The 19,806-nt window shown below is 43.4% G+C and overlaps 2 protein-coding genes across 2 annotated transcripts; one reads left to right on the plus strand and one right to left on the minus strand.

Annotated features, from left to right (window-relative positions):
• Positions 1 to 8,977: 8,977 nt before the first annotated feature.
• On the minus strand, positions 8,978 to 10,330 carry LOC132226617 (tripartite motif-containing protein 60-like). Its single transcript, XM_059681175.1, has one exon. It carries the CDS (start codon positions 10,328 to 10,330, stop codon positions 8,978 to 8,980), a length of 1,353 nt encoding a protein of 450 aa, XP_059537158.1.
• Positions 10,331 to 10,922: 592 nt separating this feature from the next.
• On the plus strand, positions 10,923 to 11,224 carry LOC132226618 (small ubiquitin-related modifier 1-like). Its single transcript, XM_059681176.1, is given in 2 exon segments — positions 10,923 to 11,079; positions 11,082 to 11,224. Coding segments are annotated over 2 exon segments (300 nt in total).
• The last annotated feature ends 8,582 nt before the right edge of the window (positions 11,225 to 19,806 follow it).

A 19,806-nucleotide genomic window follows, 5' to 3' on the forward strand; every position in this document is an offset into this window, starting at 1 on the left:
AGATATATGCCCTTGACCGGGAATCAAACTTAGACCCTTCTGGTTCATGGGCCAACGCTCTAACCATTAATAAAAATATGGGCCCCTTTTTTGCTTTTTTTAAAAAATAAATATTTATTGTTCAGATTATTACAGATGTTCCTCTTTTTTTCCCCACAGCTCCCCTCCACCTGGTTCCCAAGCCATACCATGCTTTTGCCCCCCACCACTGTACTCATCCATAGGTGTATGATTTCTGTCCGATCTCTTCCTGCACCCCTCACACCCGCTTCCCCCGAGAATTGTCAGTCCACTCCTTTTCTATGCCCCTGCTCCTATTATATTCACCAGTTTATTCTGTTCATCAGATTTTTTTATTGACTTAATTTTTAGATTCACTTGTTGATACATATGTATTTGTTGTCAATTTGTTCATAATTTTTATATTTACCTTTTTCTTCTTCCTCCTCTTCATAAAGAATACACTTTAGCATTTCATATAATCCTGTTTCGGTGGTGGTGAAGTCCTTTAGCTCTTTCTTGTCTGTGAGGCTCTTTATCTGACCTTCAATTCTACATGATAGCTTTGTTGGGTAGAGTAATCTTGGTTGTAGTTTCTTCCTATTCATCACTTTGAATATTTCTTTCTGTTAAATTTTTTTATTGCTTAAAGTATTATAAAGAGTATTACATATGTCTCCTTTTTTTTTCTCCCTATGACCTTCCCCTAGCTTCCCATACCCCCCAGTGTCTTGTGTCCATTGGTTATGCTTATACTAGAGGCCCGGTGCACAAAAATTTGTGCACTGGGGAGGGGGGGGTCGGGTCCCTCAGCCCGGCCTGTGCCCTCTCGCGTCCAGGTCTGCTGACAGGATCTGGTCTGGGGCGACCGCCGGCACTCACGCCCCAGCCGCCCCGCCGGCCTGTGTCCGGGTCTGTTGGTGGGATTGGTCCCAGGCAACCGCCAGCACTCACGCCCCCTTACCCACTCTCGCGGATTGGGGGCATGAGTGCAGGCGGACACCGCAGCCGCCCCGCCGGCCCGCGTCCAAGTCTGCTGGTGGGATCGGGTACCGGCGACCGCCGGCACTCACACCCCCAACCTGCTCTCTGATGGCGCTGTACCATCCTGCTGTACCATCTTAGTTGGCAGTTAATTTGCATATTGCCATGATTAGCCAATGGGAAGGGTAGCAGTCGTACGCCAATTACCATGTTTCTCTTTTATTAGTGTAGATGCTTGTATACAAGTCCTTCAGTTGATCTCTTACCCACCCCTCAAACCCTCCCCGGCCTTCCCGCTGTAGTTCGACAGTCTGTTCGATATTTCTCTGCCTCTGTATCTATTTTTGCTCATCAGTTTATCATGGTCTTAATTATCCATAAATGAATAATATCATGTGGTATTTTTCTTTCATTGACTGGGTTATTTCACTTAGCATAATGCTTTACAGCTCCATCCATGCTGCTGCAAATGGTAAGAATTCCTTCTTTTTTATAGAAGCACTAGAGGCCCGGTGCACAAAAATTTGTGCACTCCGGGGGAAAGGGGGTCCCTCAGCCCGGCCTGTGCCCTCTTGCAGTCTGGGACCCCTCAGGATTAAACGACCTGTTGGCTTAGGCCTGCTCCTGGGTGGCAGAGGGCAGGCCTAATCCCTAGGTGCAGCCCCTGGTCGGGTTCAGAGCAGGGCTGATTGGGGAATTGGGGCACCACCCCCTGTCATGCACAGAGCAGGGCAGATTGGGAGGTTGTGATGCCACCCTCAGTCATGCTCAGGGTAGGGCCGATTGGGGGGTTGGGGCACCACCCCCTGTCACACTCAAGGCAGGGTTGATGGGGAGGTCTCGGCGCCACCCCCTGTCACGCACAGAGCAGGGCCAATCGGGGTTGGGGAGCTCCCCCCTGTCATGCACAGAGCAGGGTCAATCTGGGTGTTGGGGAGCTCCACCCTGGCATGCACAGAGCAGGGCCGATCAGGGGGTTGGGGAGCTCCCCCCATCACGCACAGAGCAGGGCCCATCAGGCGGTTGGGGTGCCGCCCTCTGTCACGCACAGAGCAGGGCCTATCAGGGGGTTGGGGCGCCACCACTGTCACACTCAGGGCAGGGCCAATGGGGAGGTTATGGCTCTACCCAATCACACACAGAGCAGGGTCTGCGGGGTGGGGGTGTTGGGGCGCCGCACCCTGTCACACACAGAACCACAGGGCGATCAGGGGATTGGGGAGCTCCCCCCTATCAGGCACAGAGCAGGGCCAATCAGGGGTTTGGGGCGCCTTTCCCTGTCAGGAACAGAGCAGGGCATATAGGGAGGTTGTGGCCCCGCCCCCTGTCACACACAGAGCCACAGGGTGGTCAGGGGGTTTGGGCGCTGCCCCCTGTCATGCTGATCCTGATGCCGGGAGACCTCGCGGCTCCGCTGATCCTGGTGCTGGGAGGCATATTACCCTTTTGTTATATAGAATAGAGGCCTGGTGCATGGGTGGGGCCTGGCCGGTTTGCCCTGAAGGGTGTCCCGGATCAGGGTGGGGGTCCCCATTGGGGTGCCTGGCCAGCCTAGATGAGGGGATGATGGCTGTTTGCAGCTGGTCACACACCCTTCAGGGTGGGGGTCCCCACTGGGGTGCCTGGCCAGTCTGGGTGAGGGTCTGAGGGCTGTTTTCAGACTGGGACTGAAGCTCCCAACTGCTCCTTTTTTTTGTTTTTTATTCTGAGCCAGCTTTATCTCTGAGGCTCTAGCTCTTAGACCTCCGCTCCTGAAAGCAGGTATCTGGTTTGTTTAGGTTCTACAATCGAAACTCTGTATCAACTCCAGGTCTGAGATCCCGGCTAGCTGAAAGCTGGTTTCTGGGTTTTTGTTTAGTTTCTATTTTTGTAACTATATTTCAAACTGCCAGCTCAGAGGCCTGCAGCGGCAGGCGGGGAACGTTGGAGTCCTCAGTCACTGAAGCAAGCAAGCCTCATGTTAGTTTCAAGCTGCCTGGATACCACCGCCATCTTGCATTGCAGTAGATTTGGATATCGCCCTGATTAGCCAATGGGAAGGGTAGAGGTTGTACGCCAATTACCATGTTTCTCTTTTATTAGATAGGATAGTATTCCATGGTGTAGATGTACCACAGTTTTCTAATCCATTCATCTGCTGATGGGCACTTAGGCTGTTTCCAGATCTTAGCTACGGTGAATTGTGCTGCTATGAACATAGGGGTGCATATATCCTTTCTGACTGGTGTTTCTGCTTTCTTGGGATATATTCCTCGAAGTGGGATCACTGGGTCAAATGGGAGTTCCATTTTTAGTTTTATGAGGAAACTCCATACTGTCTTCCATAGTGGCTGCACGAGTCTGCATTCCCACCAGCAGTGCACGAGTGTTCCTTTTTCTCCACATCCTCTCCAGCACTTGTCGTTTGTTGATTTGTTGATGATAGCCATTCTGACAGATATATGCTTACTTACAGTATTCCTGCTCTGGCATCTATCAATATTTAATATTTGAACCTTGGATTTCAATTATTTTTGTATCAGCCTCATAATCTCGAAGAGCCTGGACACTAACTCCATGATTCATCTATTTTTCAGTTACTTTTAAAACCCAACATGTATTTTTGACTTGACAAAGCCTAAAAATAATCTTTACCCTTCATCCAAACAATATAAGAACCTTAGAAGCTTGATTACAGTGCCCCCGTTTTATTAATAATGTATAGTAGTTTAGTTTCACATTCTTTTAAAATCCCCAAATGTGGTCCTTAAAATAATCACCACCATCGCTGTTGTGTTATACAGTCAATACTCATTTGGATTTTCCCATATGTTGCTTACACATTTCTTCATTTACCTTTCCTTCTTATAGCTCTCTCCTCCCTCCTAGATTCGTTTTATTCTTTTTTCTTTGTGGCTTCTTCAGTGAGGGTCTGTTAATAGCAAATGTTTTCAGTCCTGGTCTGAAAATGTCTTTATTTTGTTTCACATTTGTCTTTAGTTTTTAGCAATTTAGGATTTGTTGGCATGAATTTCTTTATGTTTAGCATGAATTTTTTGAAATCACTATGTTTATGTCTTTTACCATACTTTAAATTTTGTAGCCATTATTTCTCCAAAACATTTTCAGCACATTCGTGTTCCTCTCCTTTTAGAAATCTGATGACAGAAATGTTGGACCTTTTGCTGTTGTCCCATCGGTCCCAAGATTCAGTTCATTTTCAATAATTTTTCTCCTTGTTGTTCAGATTGGAGAATTTTTATTGATCTGTCTTCAAGTTCACTGTGTCTTTCCTCTGACACCTGTGTTTTGCTAATTTGTATTTATCAGTTTAAATATTTCCCATTTTTCTTTATCTCGTCTATTTCTTTGCTGAGGCTTTTATTTCTGAATTGATAACAAGGTTATGCAGGGTTGTTTTTGGAGTATTTTGTATCATAACTCCTTGAAGGTTTATATCAGATAATTCCAACATCTGTTTCATCTTAACTGTTTCATCTCAATTGGCTTTTCCCATGTGAGTCAAGATTTTCCGGGCTCTTCATATACAGAGTAATTTTTTTTTTAATCTTCACCTGAGGATAAGTTTTCTATTGAATTTTTAAAACAGAGTTGGAAAACTGTGGAGAAAAATGGCGGAGGTATAGACGGACGTGTCCCATGCCTTGTCCCGGAGCTGTTAGGGTGAGCAGCTGAAGCCGGTAACATACAGCTTGAATAAGCAGAGGATATTCAGCTGAGGGACATTTTGCAACCAGGAAAGGCGGAGGAATCCTGGAGAAAGCGAATTGAAAGTTGGAGACTGTGGCTGAAATCTCTCCCTGAGCACCGGCTCAGCTGTGGAGACCGTGCCATCTTGAGTGGCTATTTTTTTCAAAACGTATACTGTACATGCAAAGACCAGGCATCCAGACATCGGCTGCTAACCCGGAGACACCGGATCTGGGACAGCGCGAGTACATGGAGTCCTGCTTCTCACGGAAAGGTCAGGTCTCGCTTGAAGGTGCGGTTTGCAATTCAGGTTGGGGAGAGGAGAGTGCGCATGAAGGTCTGTGCCCCACAAAGACCTCGGCCTTTGGGGCCTGCGTGATCCGCGAGTGTGGAAGAGCTCCCACAGGGCTGCTGGCAGAAGGGAACGCTTAAAATTAGCCCATAGCTGGGCTGGATGCAAAAAGGTAACCTCAGATTTTGCCAGTGCGCAGGCTACTCAATGTAAGGAGAGAGAGGGAGTGCTGAAGAGACTGTGTGGGCTGGAAGGTGCAGGGTTGCGAATTCCCGCAACTCCGCAGGCTCTTGTTTTTTGTTTTTGTTTATTTTTTTGTTTTCTTTCTCTTCTCCTTAAATCTTGGCATTTGATTATTAAACCCAGTGCATGGGATTTCCCAGTTGGGGACACTCACAGAGACTGGAGGGGAAAGTTGTTTTTGTGGAATCTCGGGAACAGAGCAGGATAACGATTAAAGAACCAGCTCTGGGCAGTGGACTTCCTCAGACCAGTTTTAAGTGCAATAGAGAAAATAAACCCCAACTATTGGATAGAGAGGCCGTATAGCCTGGGAGGTCAATCCAGAAACACTGCCACCCAGAGGCTCAGCCACAAACTGACTCTTATGTAAATACAAATTAAGGCAGTCTAAGAAACAAGTTCAGCCTGCTTTAAAATCAGGACGGTGGTTTACAACACGGAGGAACAGTGTTTCACAGGGAAATTCAACACTCTCCTGAATACCTGGCAGGACTAAGGCGTGCCAGACTGAAGAGTAGAAGAACCGAAGGACCCTCACTACTGCAAATTTTTATTTATTTTTCTTATTCTTTTTTCACCTTTTAACTAAGAAACCAATTCTTTTTCTTTTTTCATCACCTGATTTTACCCTTTTAATTACTACATTTTTATTTTTAACCAGTATTATTATTGCTACCATTTTTCCATTTTTTAAAGTGTCATTTTATTTTCTCTTTATTTTATTTTGGTATTAGTGTTCTACATTCTATTTTCATCGTTCCTTTAACATCATTTTTCTCTACCTCAATTTTACCTCTATGCTAAAACCCTCTTCCTCACTTTTCCCCTTTTGTTGTCCTGTTTCTCTTACCCTATTCTTGTTTTAGTTTTTCCCTATTCCTTCTGTTTACCCCCTGTCAAAATTTCACCCTACTTTTATATCCTATTTCCAACCCCCTGCTCTAAATCCTTACACACCTCTTCCTTATCTTTCTTCACTATCCAATGTTTTTTTCTTTTTTTTCTCTCTCTCTCCCTATTGTTTTGTTGTTGTTTGGTGGATTGTTGAGTATATTGGTTTTTTTAGGATTGTTTGTGAGGTTGTTTTTCCTTTTCTTTTTCTTTTTCTGTTGGTTTCTCCCCCCCCCCCCCCAAACCCGGTTATTTTTGTGTTTCTGTTTTCGCTTGTGTCGCTTGATAATATTGGTTGTTTGTAGTTTGCATTCATCTCCAGGGATCTGTTGCTGGAATTTGTTTGGATTAGTGGCTGTTCTATCGGAGTTTTCCCCTCACATAAATAGTCTTTTCCCCTCTTCTACTTCATTCTCTCTTTTCTCTCTTACATTTTTCCTCTCCCTTTACCCAATTTCATTTTTGCACTCCTTCTTTTTTCTCTTTTTTCTTCCTTATCCCCTAATTCTCTTAGCTTGAGTGGTCACCTTTATTTGGGGTTATTAATATCGTGAATACATTTGTGTTCAGTGCCTGGTACGTTGTGCCTTGTTGTGTTGTATTTTGTGCCTTTAAATCAACGCAGCCAATCCAAGCAACAGAAGCCTCCTGATCACCAGACCCCCTGTCTGAGGATCAGCAGCTGCATGTGAAGCCTCCCACAACCAGCCAGAACAGCCACCACAGCTGTGAACAGCACCCAGCAGAGGAGCTGCAGCCAACTGAGGAGCAGCTGCTACCACAACCGCCCGAGGAGCAACCACAGCTCAAGGAGCCACTGCCACCCAGGGAGCAGCCACTAAATGACTCAACGTCTAGATATGTCAGTGATATCAAACATGGGTAGACAAAGAAACCCCCAAAGAATAGGAGGACTCACCAGAAAAGCAGCTGAGTGATACAGAGGCAGGCCACATGACAGGAAAAGAATTCAGATTAAGGGTCCAAGACTGCATAAACCGGTTGGAGGAAAAAATCAACTATGCAAGAAGCAAGAAGAAACAGATAAAATAATCAATACCTTATGTAAGAATCAAAAAGAAATGGATGAAAAAAGCAATAACTTAGGTAAGACCCAAAAATAAATGAAGAACGATATAGCTGACATAAAAAACACCATTGAAAGTTTCAACAGTAGAGTAGGAGAAGCGGAGGATCGAATTAGTGAATTAGAAGACAAGGAAGCAAAACACACCCAAACTGAACTGCAATTGGGGAAAAAAATTAAAAGACAGGAGGAGAGCCTAAGGGAGCTATGGGACAACATGAAACAAAACAACATACGAATGATAGGGGTGCCAGAACAACAGGAAGAGGAACAATGATTAGAAAACCTATTCGAAGAAAGAATATCTGAACACTTCCCTGAGGAAGGGAAGGAAAAAGTCACACAAGCACAGAGAGTCCCAAACAAGGTGAGCCCAAAAAGACCCAAACCAAGACACATCATAATTACCATGGCAAATGTTCAAGACAAAGAGAGAATCTTAAAGGCTGCAAAAGAGAGATGGAAAGTTACATTCAAGGGATATCCCTTTAGATTATCAAATGATTTCTCAACAGAAACACATCAGGCCATAAAAGAATGGATGGAAATTTACAAAGTGATGCAAAGCAATGGACTGAATCCAAGAATACTCTATCCAGCAAGGCTATCATTCAAACTTGAAGGGGAAATAAGGAGCTTCACAGATAAAAAAAAAAATAAAAGGCTAAGGGAGTTTATCACCACCAAGCTAGCAATGCAAGAAACGCTAGAGGGACTGGTGTAAAAAGAAGAAATAAAAAGCTCAGAAAGAAAATAGCCACACAAGAAAAGATATGGCTACAAACAAGTACCTTTCAATAATAACTTTCAATAATAATAATTCAAATCTTGGGTGAATTTTGGGAGACCCTTTATCTGCAAAATCCTTTCACATCAACACCCAGCGTAGTGCTTGATTGAAAATCCAGGAGAAGGTGTGTGTACACCAGGGACCTGGGATTTTAAGGGCCATTTCAGAATTATGCCTGTGATAGAAATGTTATACACATATTGGGTATTTTTATGTACAGAATTTCAAGAACCACAACACAAATGTTCTGATTGTTGTTTCAGTTTTCCTTCTAATTCAATGGCATTTCTCAAACCGAGTTCCCCCAACTTCTAATGAGTATTCCACAAAAAGAAGGCGTGTTATTTAGTAAACTGGGTGAGAAATGTTGAGTTTAAAATTCAACAAATTTCTTACCTGTAGGACTTCCTTGAGTGTTCAATATGTGGGTTAGTCTGGTCCTCTAAGAAGCAGATACCAACCTGGACTAGAGGTGCAAGAGAGTTATTGGAGGAACGCCTGTGAGGAAAAAACAGGGAAGGAGCCAGAGGAGGCTGGGAGAGCCATCAGACTGAGTAGTAGTTCTGACCATTGATAAGGAGAAGGGGAAGGAGGGAAGAAGGGGGAGAAGGGAAGAAGAAAGGAAAGTTTTACATTAGAGTGTCGTTCTAAGAAAGTTCAAAGCCAACAGGGATTCAATGCGCACAGAGTCATCAAGCCAATGTCCTACATCTTGCATATGTAGGCCTGCTTTAGTGGGCCTGCCATACTCAGTCATTGGCTGGAAGAAACCTTTGGGAATCTAGCCTCACTTTTAAACAGTGATGGATTTTAATGGATTTTAAAATAAAAAAGTTGGAGATGTCGTTCAATAATGCCCCCCAGAATAGGCAATAGGGTGCCTCCTAAAAACTTGCAACATTCATACATCAAAACTGGAATCAGGCTCTTTATTGTAAGTATTTCTTTCAACAGCAAGGGTAGAAACTAAGCACATAGAAAATTTCTTTCAAATTTGTCATCAATAGACTCTGATGATACTGGTTGTAAGAGGTTCTGAAGATACGAGGGAGAAATAAGGCATAAGTTTTCCTGTAAATGTAGCAGTGATTCCATACGACAATGGGCAGGTCTTCAAATTATAAAATGAAACCTCTCCCAACTCATAGTCCAGAAAAACACCAATCTCTTTTGGAATAGAGAAAGGGCCAAATGTATAAGTCCAGCAGCCATTGCTTGGCGATGGTGATATGAGAGTATTTATGGGGAAGGATTCTTTACACACACCTAAGGACCATTTCCCTGTGCCTCCTATGGTTACCACCCAAAAATGCCTGCCAGCATCAAATCCCTCAGAACTCCGGACAGCTGGGTTAGAAGTAAGTGCCTGGGGATTAAGACTGCGATCTGGTTCCCAATATGTCGCCTGTTTTCCAGTTATTGAGATAAGGAGGTCTGGATGGGCAGTTTCCGGATCCAGTGTCAAATCTACCTGAAACGTGCGGATCATTTTATGCAGGCCCAAATAATGTGGCGGGAGAGTGAAAATCTCTTTCTTTAACTTATATGAAAAGATGGCCGGGGATTCTATGTTTTCATAGGTGTTGTGGGTACTTTCAATACCTGTGAGTAAATCCTCATCCGTCTGCAAACACTTCTCTTCTATTTCACTTAACCGATTGCTTAGCCTGAACATATGATATGAAATTTGCCTTCCATTTTCAATTAGTTTTTCTTCAACATCATTCTCTTCTACAAGTAGATCATTATCAAATTCATTGTACTCTATTTCCAAGGAATACTTAAGATCATTACATTCATAGTCCAGTTTATTCCTCCATGTAGTCATCTTTCTCTTCACTGCCAAAATATTTGCACCTTGGTATGTATATACATTGACAGCATCTTTAAGGTGTTTAGTGAGGACCCCAATGCACCTTTTGAGCATCCCTCTCTGACTAGCTGCAGCTTCCTCAATGGGGATCAGGGGCTGATCCGGGGGGTCTAAGGAGCCCTTGCACTGGGGACACAGCAGCTCCAGGCTTTTCTCACAGAACAGGGTCAGAACCTCACGGTGCTTCCCACACAGGGGCATTTCTTCCTGCATTTTCCTCTGGCTCCCTGAGGTGGGGATTTGCTTAATAATCTCAGTCATATAACATAATTGGGTGTTCTTCTCCAAGCTCCTGTCAGGGCAGTGGTGGAGGCAGACAGGACAGGGAAAGGTGCCCTGTAGACCTTCCCAGCGCTGGTAGATGCAGAAGGGACAGAAGTTGTGCCCACACTCAGTGGTCACTGGGTCTCTCAGGTAATCCAGGCAGATGGGACAGCTGGCCTCTGCTTGGAGCTTGGCCAGGGAAGCTGCAAAGGCCATGATGCAGTGAAGGTGTCTATCAGAAGAGACTCCCTTCAGTCAGTGTGATCCTCCAGGAGCGAGGAGAAGTGAGAAGCTGAGGTCTGCTCAGGCCTCCCTCTCTGTGCAACTCAGTAGGAGCTTCCAAGAAGAGTTCCAGTGGCCAGCTGACATCCAGATTTCCAGTCACCTTCTCCTGTGTCTAATGTCAGGTTCCCCAAGTGAAAATCAGCTGTGGACTCTCCTCAAAAACGAAGCACCATGCAAGTCATAAGTGATTTCTGTGAAGGAAAAGATATCATCATTTAAAAGTTCAAGCAGCATCTACCCTTCCCTCCTTGTATGAACAATATGTCAGGTAGTCCAAATCATTTATCATGACAATATTTAAGGAGGAGTTAGAAGGAAATTCTATTTTGCAACTTAAAATGAATTAGTCAATCTAGGCAAATTCATCATTACTCTCAACCATCAAAAAAACCCAACAAAACAAAACAAAAAACTGATGCTGTGCTGTGGGGCTGTGGGGAATAGAGGATTTTTAAACCAGGAGCAAGGTACTGTCTACCAGAGGACACTTCTTTGTGGAGATCTCAGGTGAGTCACCATCATTATGTTGGACCAGGAGGTAAAACCCTCAACAGGGGACTTGGCGAATAAGAAGGAAAGGGGGTTCATTCAACTCAAAGTCATTGGACAGGACAGCAGTGAGAGTCACTTCAAAATGAAAATGACAACAAACCACAAGAAACCCAAAGAATAATGCTAACGTGGGGAGTTCCAATGAACTCACTCAGGTTCCTCTTGGAGGGTCAGAGAATTGCTGATAGTCACACTCCAAGAGAACTGGGAATGGAGAAAGAACATGTGAGTGAAGTTTATCAGGAACAAATTTGGGATCACTCAATGGCTTAGATATCCTTTTTATTTTTCCTCAATCTTGTATTGTTAAAAAAAAGTGCCCCCCCCCCCCCGCCATCTCTTTAAAACCTCTGGTAATTTGAATTCTAGTGCCCATTATTCATTGTTGTTGGTTTTCTTTGGGCTGACTTTCAGTGATCAAGCCTCAGCCTCCTTCATATCACCCTCTCCTTTTGAAATATTATGTGTGTGCACAGGGAGGCCACCCTTTTCAGGACGGTGCATTTTGAGGCTTGTGATAAATGAGGTGGACCAATGCAAGTGTTCATAATATTTCCAATTGTCCCAGAAGTTCTTGCATTGTGATTGCTTCACTCGTGGACTATGACTTTCTTTTTCTTTTAAAATATATTTTTATTGATGTCAGAGAGGAAGGGAAAGGGAGAGAGAGATAGAAACATCAATGATGAGAGATAATCATTGGTTGGTAGCCTCCTGCATGCCCTCTACTGGGGATTGAGCCCACAACCCAGGCCTGTGCCCTTGACCTGAATGAAACCTGGGATCCTTCAGACTACTGGATGACACTCTATCCACTGGGGTTAGGGCCTGGACTATGACTTTCAGTGGGAGGTGGGAGTTTTTCAGTGAACTGAACTGTGGAAAAATGACCTTTCCTCAGCTTGAAGCTACTTTGAAACTCTGAAGATCTGGACAAAAAGAAGATTATCAGGTTGAAGACAAGATGACAGATAAGGTGATAGTAAAAACTAATTCCAAAGATGGCTTCACTGAAGAGAAAGCATTTTAATAGAAAGTAAAATCTTTTCAGAAGATTCCAGGAAAGTTTTAATTTTTATTTCATAAAGTATTCATGCAGAAGTGTGTGCAACAGAACACTGCTCCTTTTAATATTTTTTGTAAAAGTGATCGTGATCAGGGAGCTCAGTTGGCTGGAGAATGTTAGGGATGTGTTAAGGGCTCAGGTTCAGTTAAAGGCCAGGGCCCATACAATAATTAAACAATGAATGCAGTAACAAGTAGTTGAACAAATCTCTCTCTCTCTCTCTCTCTCTCTCTCTCTCTCTCTCTCTCTCGTCCCCCCATTCCTCTAAGTCTAAAAGGCAATCAATAAATAGAATATATATATATATATATATATATATATATATATATATAGAGAGAGAGAGAGAGAGAGAGAGAGAGAGAGAGAGAGTGGCCTGTGTGGCTCAGTTGTTTGGAGCATTGTCCCACGCACCTCAAGGTCACAGGTTCCATCTGGGATTGTGTCAGGTAAGAGAAGCAACTAATTCTGGTATCTCTGTCACATTGATGTTTCTCTGGCACTCTCTCTCCCTCCCTCCCTAAAAATATATACCTACACTAGTAAAAAAGAAACGTGCAAATTGGTGTTACTGCGCTATGCCCACCAGCCAATCAGGATGAGTATGCAAATTAACCCAACAAAGATGGCGGTTAATTTGCATATGCAGGCATGGAGCGAAGACTGATAGCTCCGGCCAGAGTGAAGACTGAAGACTGAAGAGGCTTGGCTTCTCCACTGGGGCTGGATCAAAGGCCTGGGTCTCTGGTGCTGGAGAGAGACCAGTGCAGTCAGCCAGGGGAAGGAAGGCCTATTGCGAGAATCTTCGTGCAACGGGCTTCGAATATATATATATCATACAACTGTTGGAGGGACTATACCATTATTTGTGAGGAAGTTTTGCCAGATAAATGAATATAAATCTCATCAGAGTTCTGAACCACCTATTCACAGGAAATATAAGGGATTGAGAAAACTCTAAAGAAGAATGTTTCAATTTGATTGGTCCACTACATAGCCAGCTAGTAAGTGAAACACTGATTCTGGGTGTGAAGTGAGGACATTTCTGGGAGAGATTAATATTTGAATCTGTGGATAAGCAAAGCAGAGGGACTTCCCCAATGTCAGTGGGCAACATCCAATCCACTGAGGGCCTGAAGAGAACAAGCACCTGGGAAAGCTGAATTCACTCTCTGTTGGACTGAATAAGGTAACACATCTACCTCCTGTCCTGGGATCTCCAGGTTCTCAGTCCTTCAGACCCATCTGCTCTCTGACTCTCAGGCCTTCCAACTATACCACCGTCTTTCCTGACTACAGACCATGGGACATCTCGGGCTCCATAACCTTGTGAGCCAATATTTTATAATAAGTGTCTTTCTAGATACACACTATTGGTTCTGTTTCTCTGTAAGCCTTTAATAATACACGGAGTAAGTAATCAGTAAAATCCTGACTGTAATAAACTCTACTGAAAATTTGATCATATTGCTTCAACAGAAATATAAACAGAAAGTAAAAAAAGAAATACAGATACACACACGTTGAAGACCCTAGCTGGTTTGACTCAGTGGATAGAGCATTGGCCTGCTGACTGAAGGTTCTCTCTCCCCTTCAATTCCAATCAAGGGCACAAGCAGGTCTATTCCCAGTAGGATGAGTGCATGAGGCAGCTGATCAATGACTTTTCTCTCATCATTGATCTTTCCATCTCTCCATCTCCATTCATCTCTGAAATCAATAAAAATATATTTAAAAAAGTAAATTGTAGGAATTAAAATAGACTTAAAGCCATAGAAATCAGTAATGTATACATCTAATTTCATTTTATTTTGAAATATTTGATCAATTTTAGTTGGAAGTTGGACATTTGAGGATTCAAACAACCTGGTTGATGATTATGTTACACTGAGGTAATGATTGGCATTAGTGGTATGTAAATTACCCTGGCAGGTAGTTCTGTTAGTCCCAATATGCCAAGGTTTCAGATTAAATCTGAGGTCAGAGCACTTTACAAAGAGCAACCAATAAATGTATGACAGAATGGAACCATAAATCAATGTCCCTTTCTCATTTCCAATCTCTCTCTCTCTCTCTCTCTCTCTCTCTCTCTCTCTCTCTCTCTCTCTCTCTCCCTCCCTTACCCCAACCTCTCACTATAAAAAATAAACTAAAAAATAATAATTTTAAAATTTTAATGAAGAAGTATGTAAATTAAGAGTCTCCTTTAGAAATATATAGTGAAAAGTTTACAAGTAAACTCATAGAGATTTTCTGCCCAGAAATGGCAAAAGGTTGGTATGATTATAGGTAGAAGTTGCAGAAAGCATAGTTATAGAATATGGGTTCATTATACATGAGATCATAAGGTTTTCTCTCCTATTCTGAATACCTAGAATATTCTATGATTTACTTTTATTTTATTTTTTTTAAAAAATATATTTTATTAACTTTTTACAGAGAGGAAGGGAGAGGGATAGAGAGTTAGAAACATCGATAAGAGAGAATCATTGATCAGCTGCCTCCTTCACACCCCCTAGTGGGGATGTGCCCACAACCAAGGTACATGCCTTTGACCGGAATTGAACCTGGGACCTTTCTGTCCGCAGGCCGACGCTCTAGCCACTGAGCCAAACCGGTTAGGGCTATGATTTACTTTTAAAAACCTAACCATTTGAATTCCATTTTAGTGTTTCTCTGCTCTCTTCTAGCCAAGAAGGTTTCTCCTATTCCCTTCCTTAAGCTTCATCCATTTCCCTTCATCTCAGAGTTCTCAGATCCACTTCATCTTTCTCCCTCACAGCTGTTTCAAACTGGTCTCCTTTCTCCACTCGAAATCCATCATCTGCTTCCCTGTTCCCACATCCCATCCCCACCCAACAAATCTCCCATACTGAGATAAATTGATATTGAGAAAAGACCAAGGCTGGCATTAAAGTGCCATCTGCTTGTAGGTTATGTGGGCTGGATTTCAGGTCTGATCTCAGTCTGCCTGAATCATCTGTTCCTCCAGAGACAGATGCAACCAGGAAAACAGAACTCAGCTTCCCTTTCAGTTTGGTGTCAGCATACACATCAATTTAGGTAAACCTCTTGGAACCTCTGGTTTTATTTTTTAAATATATTTTTATTGATTTCAGAGAAAAAAAGAGAAGAGAGAGAAATAGAAACATCAATGACTAGAGAGAATCATTTATAGGCTGTCTCCTGTGTGCCCCACCTTTGGGATGGAGTCGGTAGCCTACGTATATGCTCTTTACCAGAATCGAACCCAGGCGCTCTATCCACTGAGCCAAACCAACTAGGGCAGAACCTCTGGTTTTAAACAAAAAGAATTTGACACCAGACACTGAGACATTATAGAAAGAGGATTCCCACAGGCAGCTTCAGACCAGCACTTCAGAGCACTTTCCACAAGGGTATTGACATAAGTGTTATTCATTACCCCATAGGTCAGATTGGGATTCTGATATCTGTATATTTTGCAAGCATTTAGATGAAGTAGGGCAAGGCTAACTGAGGGACACCAGCAATAATGAAAGTATGTGTCTTAAAATAACATGAATTCAAGTGATGATTGACTTATGAGGTAAAGTCAAGGCCCTGCTAGAGTAGCCACCCAGAAAGCCAAGGGTGGGGAGCAATACCTCCATGGCTCTTAGTTTGGTCCCACCTCCTGCACCAGTATCATCCCGACTCCCATCTTACCTGGGGCCTGCTCCTTTGAGTGAGTCCCTGAAGTGTGTCTCCAAGAAGAGTCTCTGAAGCCAGTCTCCTACCAGTTAAATGCTTAGTAATGTGAGCCTGGCCTATATATACCACTAGGAGGGTGAATCTCTTTAAGACCTCACCCACCAAAGCTCCTCCCTGGAGGTGGGACTTGTGGGCAAGGGTGGTAATAGGAGGATCTTTAGAAGTCTATTTGATGGGATCTCCTCTTATTCCTGAAAGCTAGGAGGGAGTAACCTTGTTAATATGCATAATCTGATTTACACTTTATAATCCTCCCTTGAATTTCTCAACACCCTTTATTCCCATTTTGCTGAGGATGAAACTGAAATTAAAAGTAAAATCTTGCCCTAACTGGTTTGACTCAATGGATAGATCATTGGCCTGCAGACTGAAGAGTTTCCAGGTTTGATTCAGGTCAAGGGCACATACCCAGGTTGCAAGGTCAATCCCCAGTTGGAGGAGTGCAGGAGGCAGCTGATCAATGATTCTCATCATTGATGTTTCTATCTCTCCCTCTCCCTTCCTCTCTGAAATCACTAAAAATATATGTAAATAAAAATACTAATAAAAGTAAAATCTTTGCTTCCTTTCCAACTTGGGCCCAACATAATGGCTTTCAAAAAGAAGGATGGAGAGAAGGGCCTTTGTGCAGATAATTTTCTCAGGATCAATGGGCAGAACATATGAGAGTCTCTATCCCAACCAAACCAAGGGTTTGCTATTACACCCCTAGAGAAGCCTGGATGGCTGCTACCCCCAGGCTGCTTGGTAGAATATTAGTGCAGCGCAATGAAGGTGTAACTGTCTGGCGGACCCTGTTCTTCCAGGGAGGCCTGAGCTGAAGAACCGAAGGTGTGATTTGAGCATAAAACCACAATAAGATCTGGGGATTACACACCTTTTTTAAATCCTTAGCTGAGGGCATGCTTAGAGAGAGGGAGTCAGAGAGAAAAAGCAAGAGAGAGAGAGAGAGAGAGAGAGAGAGAGAGAAGAGGCAGAGGGGGAGAGGGACAGGGACAGGGACAGGGACAGGGAGAGGTACAGGGAGGGACAGATGGAGAAGGAGAGAGAGAGGTATGCCTGACTGGGGATGGAACCCACAACTAGAGTGACCAGGGATTGAACCCATAATGGGATGCTTCAAGCAATGGAGTCATGTGGCAAGGGCAAAACATTTTCAGAACAGAACTTGTGTGTTAACTCGGTAATTTTTATGGCATCAACATCATAACCATCTCCCACTCAGCCCTGTGCCCATTTACATTTTAAGTGGTAGATTCAAACCCAAAAGATCTGGTAGAAGAGTTTTGGTTTGCTCTGACCAGTGTGGGTCAGTTGGTTAGAGAATCATCTCATACACCATACACCCAAAGGTTCTTGATTTGATTCCATGTCAGAGTGAATGCCTATATTTCCAATTAGATTCCAGTCATGATGCATTTGAGAAGCAACCAATCAATGTTTCTCTCTCATCAATGTTTTTTTTTCTCTCTCTCTCTCTTTCTAAAACCAATAACCATGTCCTCGGATGAGGTTTCAAAAATAAGAAAAATATCTGATTTATTATTATTTCTTTTTAATCCTCACCATAGGATATTTTCCCATTAATTTTTAGGGAGAGAGAGAAAGGCAGAGAGAAACAGCGATGTGAGAGAAAAACACGTCAATTGGTTGCCTCCTGCACAAGCCCTGACCAGGGCCAACCTGGGAGGAGCCTAAAACCCAGGTATGTGCCATTGAGTGAAATCACCCCCAGGACCCTTTGATCTGCATGTGGACACTTTATCCACTGAGCCAAAACAGCTAGGGCTAGCTTATATTTTTAAAATATATTTTTTATTGATTTCAAAGAGGAAGGCAGAGGGAGAGAGAAATAGAAACATCAATGATAAGGGAGAATCATTGATCAGCTGCCTCCTGTATGTCCCCTACTGGCGATTGAGCCCAAGCCCTGGCGTACGCCCTAACAGGGAATTAAACCATGATCTCATGGTATGTAGGTCGACACTCAACCATTAAGCCACACTGACTAGGCTGTACATGCCAACTTTTTGAAAACAGTGCCTGGAACTGGGAAAGAACAACATACATGATAGCTATTACTACTACTTCAAGTGAGGATCATTTCTTTCATCTATAATTTGGTAGCGACACTAGAAACAATGACTCTATAATAAAACACAGAAACCTGATTACTCCACCCTTTATATCACCTCCCAAGAAACATTTATTCCCACATTACAAATTTTTCTGGACCAAATGAAGTAAAGAATGTATTTGTTTGTCTCCTCCCTTCTCAAGAAGAAGCCATTTTTCTTTTCCCTCTCTAACAATGCTCTCAGTTTATTTCCAAATGTATCTGAGATTTTGGTTTCCGACACTGGAATAGTTTTTATTTATATGTTTTATTGATTTCAGAGAGGAAGGGAGAGAAAGATAGAAACATCAACGATGAGAAAATCAGCCATTGGCTGCTTCCTGAACACAAAACACTGGGGATCGAGCCCACACCTGGGCATGTGTTTTCACCAGATATTGAGCCATGACATCCTGATTCATTGGTTGGCCCTCCAACACTGTCATGCCAGACTTGGGATAGATTTTACTGAATTTTACTTTTTTTGATTCATTAGGAACTAGACCAGGGGTGGGCAAACTTTTTGACTCGAGGGCCACAATGGGTTCTTAAACTGGACCGGAGGGCCGGAACAAAAGCATGGATGGGGTGTTTGTGTGAACTAATACATGTTAACACTGCTGCTGGTGAAGGAGCGGAGGGGAGAGCAAGAGAACCCTCCGCTCTTTCGGCTCCACAGGCCGGATAGAACAGCCGAACGGGCCGGATGCGGCCCGCGGGCCGTAGTTTGCCCACTGCTGAACTAGACCTTGCTGACTGGTCTCAGACTGCACTTCCTGGGCCCATTTAACAGGCTAGTTTCTTCTCCCTCTCACTGCCTCAGATGGAGGTGGATCCAAGTTTCTTTCCCATCACTCTATTTTTCATTGACTTCTTTGTCTCTTCATCCCAGGGCTCCTGGCATATTAGGGTCCACCGGACACATATCATTTAATTATTCATGCAGCAGGCCTTGTATAAGCCTTTGCTAAATGTGAGGCCCTGTGTTAGAAGCCTCGATGAAAAGATCCCCACAGGAGTTCCCATTATCAGAGACTGACAGCCCAGACAACAGAGAAACATGATGTGGTTTGAGACTTCCTCCATGTGGATGGCTGTCTATTCTATGAATAGGATAGTGGGTGTCCTTTAACCAGCAACACTATAACCTGGATACTAGCAATTTCCCAGTGAATGCCAAATAAACTTGTGTATGCGTTTTTTAAAGGAATGATATATAATTTTTGGTAAAAACACAGGTATTATACTAGAGTACACTGAAAAGCACATTGCTTTTGCACCCAGACCACCAGGATTCTACGCTACTACACAGCATTACAATTTTTCTGTTTCTTCTGTAATTTCAAGAGCTTACTATTCATATATAGATATACAAGCAAAAACCTTTTTTTTTCTTGTTTGATTTTACATTATGAATGTGCTATGTCCCTTGTATTTCTATACTTTTTTGGTTTTTGCAATTTTATACTTGGGGTGTGTGTGAGTGTGTGTGTGTGTGTGTGTGTGTGTGTGTGTGTGTGTGTGTGTGTGAGTTAGTTTACTTGTGAAGCAGTGAGAGAGACAATGGGCTACTCCTTGTTTTACCAGAAAGGGTATCTGGCCCTGAACCAGTCTACATAGGACCAGCCAGTGGTGTATGGGTTTTTGACTTCATACAGGAAAGAATTCACAACATGAGTCCAGGAGAATATTAGAGGACGCTTATAAACAGGGAAGGGTTGGGTGAATGAGCCTAGGCTGGGCTGCTTTGCTCACTAAGAAGTCAGAGAAAAGGGGGCCTTGGGGACAGGCTTCAGGGAGGGCATTCCTGCGAGGAATGGGCACTGCCCACTGCTGCCCTGGTTGCAAGCCTCATAAAATCCCTTAAAGTTTAGGAGATGCCTGACTGTGGGGGATGGGTGAGGGGGAAGGCTCAGGTGTGCTCCTGGGAAGCAGAGCATTCCT

The sequence above is a fragment of the Myotis daubentonii genome, chromosome 2, assembly GCF_963259705.1.
Source record: "Myotis daubentonii chromosome 2, mMyoDau2.1, whole genome shotgun sequence".
Lineage (NCBI taxonomy): Eukaryota > Metazoa > Chordata > Mammalia > Chiroptera > Vespertilionidae > Myotis > Myotis daubentonii.

Coding starts and splice junctions, on each gene's coding strand:
- LOC132226617 (XM_059681175.1), bottom strand. CDS start 10,330: ATGGCCTTTGCAGCTTCCCTGGCCAAGCTCCAAGCAGAGGCCAGCTGT.